General features: G+C 39.8%; 1 protein-coding gene across 1 annotated transcript in view; it reads right to left on the bottom strand.

Annotated features, from left to right (window-relative positions):
- Window positions 1-2,453: 2,453 nt before the first annotated feature.
- The window catches only part of RIPK2 (receptor interacting serine/threonine kinase 2), a gene marked incomplete at its 5' end in the record, with an annotated part of 31,464 nt that continues 27,088 nt past the window's right edge, over window positions 2,454-6,829 (bottom strand). Inside the window, 2 exons of the mRNA XM_014518511.2 lie at window positions 2,454-4,664; window positions 5,427-5,612. Coding sequence (XP_014373997.1) covers window positions 4,312-4,664; window positions 5,427-5,612 — 539 coding nt within the window. The remainder of the gene's footprint in view (window positions 4,665-5,426; window positions 5,613-6,829) is intronic.

Below are 6,829 nucleotides of genomic sequence, written 5' to 3'. Positions count from 1 at the left end.
GGGGGGGAAGGAAGTATGTTTTAAAATCCTCATTTGAAATGACCCTTGTTTGCAGAGACCATGGTGGCACCCCGTCTGTGCTAAGTACTTTCCTAGCCTTAAACACCTTGCAGTCTGTTGCCTCTCAGGGAGAGCCAATCTGAAATTAAAACTGTACCTGCCAAACTGTTTCTCAGCACCTTTATAGTCCCCATCCCCTGGGCTCATACCAGTAGTTGTTTCTTTTTCAGTTCTTGACTGGCAAAACAGTGAGCAGGGGGTTGGGGGAATAAGGGAGGCAGGGGGTTGGGGGAATAAGGGAGGCAGGGGGCTGAACTGAAGTTTAACCTTCTATCCAGCCTGAACTGAAGTTTACCGTCCCATGTGACACACGCTCTAGCACCAGACAGAGCAGGTGCTAGAACCTATCCCCAAAGCACAGCAGATGCATTCCTCACTTCCCTAAACCTTTTACAAGTAGAGTGCTGTCAGAAACTGGGAAATACATGCTCATAGATTCATGGATGTTAGGGGCTGGAAGGGACCTTACAAAATCATCGGTACCAGCCTCCCTGCCATGGACAGGAAAGACTGCTGGCATCAGATGACACCAACAAGGTGCTTATTGATCATGAAGTATCAGCTACCAGCCTCCACATGAAAAGCGACATCCTGATGATGGGTGGGGAATAAGTACGTGGCAATAAAGCATTACTAAGTATTAAAATCCTATTTTAAGTCAGATTTCTTCAGGATAATTTTGGAGTAAGACAGGAAAGAACTATATCACCATCTTCATCCTCCCCCCCATGCCATTAAGTACTATCAGGCTTTTGACTACATGAATATATACATTCCTAGATCCCCTGCCTGTCATTTCCATGTATTAAGACAGAGTTAAAAGTTTGCTCATCTTTCTACCAATATCCTGCAGCGAGACTCCTCCCAAAGCTGCCAGGGCTGACCCCCTTGTCCGTAAGTCTGTTTCTAAAGATTCTTCTTTCATTTTATTTCTTTTCAACAAAGCCAATGAACCAGATAAACAGCCCTAAATCCTTAAAAGCAGACCTACAAACTCGCTCCCTCTCCCATGAATGTTACTCATTATCAACTGCCAACTCTATAATGCTCCAAAGTGTATCTATTTAGATAAAAACATTGTTGATCACATGCCTATGGCAAAAAAAAAAATGGACACAGGCTTGTTGTCAGGGATTTTTTTTTTTAAGATATTGGGAATGGATATATTATTCCAAGAGAAATTAGATCACAATTAATCATAGAAGTTAAGACCTTAACTAGCAAAGCACTTAAACACATGCCTAGTTCTAAATACACATGCTTCTTCCAAATGATTGCTTGGCAAAACAGACCTGGGGCGCTATGCTCAACTCTACATTGGGAAAATAAAAGGCACAACTGGGATCTGAAACTGTACTTTCATAGATTTCATACACAGTAGGGGTTGGAAGGGATCTTGTGAGATCAAGTCCAGCCACCCCCCCCCCGCCCCCACCCCCTCATAGGCAGGAACTTTTTTTCTAGTACCTGTTTCATAAGCGGTTGCTTCAGATGCATTGGAGCAACACATATCTAGAAAACCTTATTTGACTGTATAAGACAATGCTGCTTTTGCTTTCCAATTCCTAATTACTTCCCTTTTTTTAACAGTTATATCTCAAGTTGCCAGTCCTGCCTTCTCAAATGATACAAGATTTCTTCAATGTATTTAGTAAATTGCATGAATGGGCATTGTTAAATGCATCTGAAATATTATCTAAAGGTGCCATAGTATCTGATCCCCGATTCCAAAAGTTGCATCTCCAGCCATGCCACAGGTTGTGCCCTTTCTACTTGCTAGTGCAGGGGGAGCCCAGGGTTGTGATAATATGTAGAACTTTTGCATATTAAGTTGTATGCAATTTTATGGTGCCTTAAATTAGGTGCACGTGTAGCACCCTTGCCACCTATGCTGTAATTAACATATTAATTGTGGCATAAATGTAACTTGTAGCGAGGGGCCAAAGAAACAGTGTCTGCTAATGGGAATAGATTCTCATGGGAGGTTGTTATAGCAGAAGCTTAATAACAATTTTCTGAAATTTTTCTTTCCCTGACTTTTTTTTAAAATTTATAACATAGTTTCCACATTGCGGAGTAAACTATACAAACCCTTCCCCACCCCCCATTACTTGTTCCTTTTTTCAGCTTCAGAGATCTCAATGAAAGAAGAAAGAACATGGCACCGCAGTTCTAGACAGCCCAGCTCCACTTTTCAGCAGTGCACGCTTCATTTTTTTTCCTGCAGGTTTTTGGTTTTTTTTTTGGACTCCTGGATATCCAGGGGTAAAAAAAACCAAACAAACAAAAATACTGCTGGGGAAAAAAAAAAAAGGAGCAGTGCATGCTCAGGCAGTGTGCCCTTGCAGCACAGAGAACACCAGATTGTGTGGTATGTGGTGCTACAAATGTGTATGCAGCACCACATACTGCATGACTATAAACATTCTGAACAGAGATGGAAAACATAGAAAAACAAGGTTGAAATGCAAAAAAACTGATTTACTGCAAAAACGTGTTTCAAATTTATATAGTAGCCTGTAAAAACTTTGCATACAAGTTAAACATTATATTCTGGTGATCGAGTCCATAAAAATAAGTTAAGACAAAAACTAAAAACTATGTTCAAATATGTAAGCAACCCATTCGCACTTTTTAAAACTCAAAGTAAACAAACTCCTTCCAAATTTTCAAATCCGTCATTTGGACCCTTCACTTGCCTTTTGTGACAAATATAGTAATTTCTTAGGATGATTCTTATCCTTTTGTGCTGGGATTTTCCAATGCAAAATTATATTTGGTGCTAAAAGCATTCCATACACAACCTAAGAAACTGAGCTTCTTTCTGTAAATGTCACTTTAGACATACTTTATTCCAGAATATACATTTTCTGAAATTACTTGCACTGTATTTCATTTTCTAAAGCAGATTAAGAAAAAAGCAGCTGCTTTTCGCTGTATAAGACTTATCCCTCAAAGATAAGGAAGAGTGAACACAGGTATTGCCATGCTGATATTTATACTCCCCAAAGGAAGTCACTACATGAGTGTGAATAATACCTCGCCCCACACCTACTTCCAAGGAGGTCAGTGTATTGGCTCTGCAGCACCTGTGCTTGCTAGCCAAGGGAGATCATGGTCATTACTGTGTACTGCTACCCCACCAGACAGTGTGTTTGACCTTTATGCAATAACTTTTAGCTAATAAAAAAAATAAATGGAATTAAAAGGTTGGTGGATCAGACCCAGTATTATAGATCTATTTATGTTAGGCTGCTGAGGTAAGAAGAGAAGAGTTAGCTGGCGATGCTCTAAGCATATCAAATACTAAAACAGCCAAAATACAAAAAATCTCCCTCCCAATGCCCTCCCTGGACTTGAGCTTCAATGCCCATTCTGGGTTTTTCCCAGTTCTCACCGCTTCTGCAAAAATGTCAGTCTTTGAAATCTTTCAAGATCCCTCTGCAGAAAATAACTCTGATCCTATAGCTTTCCCATTATTTTCCATCTGCCTAGGCCCTAGTTTATATCTGGCGTTTCCCTTTAACAGAGAACTCTGACCCACCTGACATCTCCTTTCTCCTAATGCACTAAGTTCCTTTTACGTTTTCCCCAAGTTTGACAGACCCTTTAGTTATATAAAGGTTAAGGCTAGAAGAACTCTGTCCGTCTCTCTCTCTCTTTATCTCTTTCACAGATGAGTCAAAAAACCAAATAAGGCCATCTAATTCTCAGCTGCTGATCTAGCTCTGGTGAGGTCAGGCACAAGGCCCTGTAAAGAGACAGCCAGCCAGCCTGTGACATGGACACATATGGTTTTTGCAGCCTTTGTGTATTTTGGATGAGGAATAGAACTACCCATGAGGTTAATGTGAAAATAAGTTACACTAAAATGAGTATTTGTACAATTCTACCGTTCTTCCTTTATATCAATCCTATCTCTACAGTGAGTGAGCAGCATTCCTGTAAGTTTAGAGACAGTTTCTACTTAAAAGAGGATATTTATAAACAGAAGAATTATTTAGAATAGGGAATGAGGGGTATTTTCTCTTCTTATATATAACAAAATACTTATGGATCTTGGATGAGGAAGTGGCAAGCATTTTGCTTCCCAGCTGCTCTGAAACGGATTCGTTTTTTTACTTTAAAATATAACCTCAATTATGCTTCTAATACTTTCATTTACCACATTTTATGAAAGTGCAATAAAGACCAAAGTAATACAGACAAAGTCATGGTTAAAAACAGGAACACTATTTGTAAGAAAACCATTTACATGGCTTTATACCGACAAAAAACATTTAAAGATGAAGTCTTGGATGTAGATGACACGTCTGGGTAAGGCTGAAGACCCATCTGTTTATTGTCTTTCAACTTCTGAATTATAATTCTGGCAGATTCCTCTCCTTGGCTGTCAGTGGTATCGAGCAGTTGCCGGACTTTTGATGTCCTTGTAGGTTTTGTGCTGATAAGTTCATAGTCTTCTTTCATGATTAAATCCCTTGATAAGAGGGCATCCAGGGACTGATTCAGACAGGCTTCAGTCATTTGGTTAACTATCTCTTCTCTTTTACTTAGGATCCAGTGGTGGGCCACATTCTGTTGCATGGGTTCTAGAGCAAAATCTGAAGTTTAGAAAAAAGAAAATAAGTCAAACTCATGCAACAGCTATTTAATTAAATTTACAGTTTTGTAAAATAAAGAATGAGCTGGGAAAGAATACACATTTCTGGTAAAAAAGTGACAGAGTTGTGATACGCTGCCAAAGTTTCACTGTTTTATTCTACATTAAAAACACGATGGTAGTTATTGTTTTATAGGTTGATTAAAATATTTCTCTATCAGTTATTTGAACTTTCAATCTTTATTTCTAGGAGAAGTAAAAGCTATAAAAAACAAACAGTTCCATCACATGCCCCATTAACTCCATCTTCTCAACCATCCGCATCCTTAAACAAACAAAAACCTCACATCCCCCACAAATAGTTAACTGGCTATGGGAATGAATCACAGGGATCAGTAACTTTTTAAAATACCTTATATACATAAATTCCTCACATATATTATCTCACCACTATTACCCTTTTTCATGTTTTATAGAGTCACAGGTGGTTTTACTTAAAATCAGAAGTGCTAAATTTGGAAGAGAATCTTAGGTTGAGGCAGGGCTCTTCAGGTGGTGATCTTCAAGTATCTACAGCCGCCTCTCTCCACTGCTGCACAGTGGCTAGAGCCCCAGGACAGGGAGGGATGGAGAGGTTGTATGCTACCAGCAATGCCTGCACAGCAGGAGGAAGGGGACCATGTGCTACCCAGGATTAGTCTTTTGCCCCTTTTTCCTCCCTCAACATTACTGGAACTTAAAATTCCATTAATATGTGCTGTACCTGAAGTGATCATTGATGACTGCATCAGGCAGCGCCCGGGATTTGATGCATCTGAAATTTCTGTGCTGGAAGTGGATGGGTAGCGATGGCTGGGCACATAAAATTTAGCACTTTGGGCTGAAGAGTTATTTTCATCCATACTACGATCAAGAAAGGAAAGTGGTCCTCCAGAACTGGCATCTTTATCTTAAATAACAGAATAGAATCACATTATGTTTGTGCTCAGATAAAAAGATAACCCAATCCCCTCAAAAGACGCATTAGAAATTATTTTATAACACAATTTTTCTCTTTTTTCTCTCAACAAAATTCAGAAAATCATGAAGCTCAGGTACACAGCACTTTTCTTCTCTTATCCCTTGGAGTTGGAAGTTTTAAAAAAATGTTGAGAAAACCATTTCATGTGTGTTCAACTTCAAAAAAACCATAAGCAACAGAATATACCCATAATTACCTGGAATAAGCTGAGTTTTTACCAGAGCCCACATCAACAACTTTCATAGTGTCTACTTATTTCCTTTACAATATTAGCTTTGGTGGCTTTTGAGGAAGGATTATCCTGCTAAGGCTTAAATGGAATGCTAACAACTTGAAAGGCCTAAGCCCCCTCTCGCTCCCTAGGGAAAAGCTGAATTTTTTCTACCTTCTGTTAGCTTGTCAAGATGTACAGTGTTTTCATAAGAAAATCATATGAAATCTAACAAGGCTAATAGGAGAATCTGTAAAAGAAAGTTTAGGAGAGTTGGGGGATTTCTCATCTTTTCACTTTAACATGTACTAGAAAGAAAAAGTGCATGATGCTGCAAGAAATAAGGTTATGAGACACTGATAAGCCTAAAACCAGTCGTGTGGAAAAGTCTTCCACATCTGGATAACTGAGGCTGCTAGATTTCTACAAGAACTAATCAAAGATGATTACTTCAGGCTTGGGAAGTACTAGTATTCATGGGAACAAAATCTGGTGCAAGAACCGTATGTAATCTGGCTGAGAAATGGAGTGAGGTCAGAAACAAGTGGGATGCTTTTACACCAAGGGCATCAAACATCCAGCTGTGTCATCTGGCCTGCAAGGCTCCTACAGGGGGTCAGGAATTCAGGGGTAGAGTGAGCAGCTGTGGCATTAAGGTCCACAGGTTCCTGAGCTTGCATCCTGCCTCAGTTACCAGCCGAGGCAGCTTGCTCTGCCACTGGAGGTGGGTTTGTATTCAGCTCACAAAGAGCCCTGCAACCCAGATCCAGCCTGAGGGGCAAAATGAGTTTGACACCCCTGTTCACACTAATTCAAAGAGCTGGGCAACAGATGAGAGGAACTAGAGCTACCAGTGTAAGACCTGAGACTGGATACTGTAAAGGAGAATAGGAACAGGGTAGAATAGCATTCACGACTGGAATACAGACATTGA

This window comes from Alligator sinensis, unplaced genomic scaffold (assembly GCF_000455745.1).
Source record: "Alligator sinensis unplaced genomic scaffold, ASM45574v1 scaffold717_1, whole genome shotgun sequence".
NCBI lineage: Eukaryota > Metazoa > Chordata > Crocodylia > Alligatoridae > Alligator > Alligator sinensis.
This window is presented reverse-complemented; position numbering and strand designations above follow the sequence as displayed.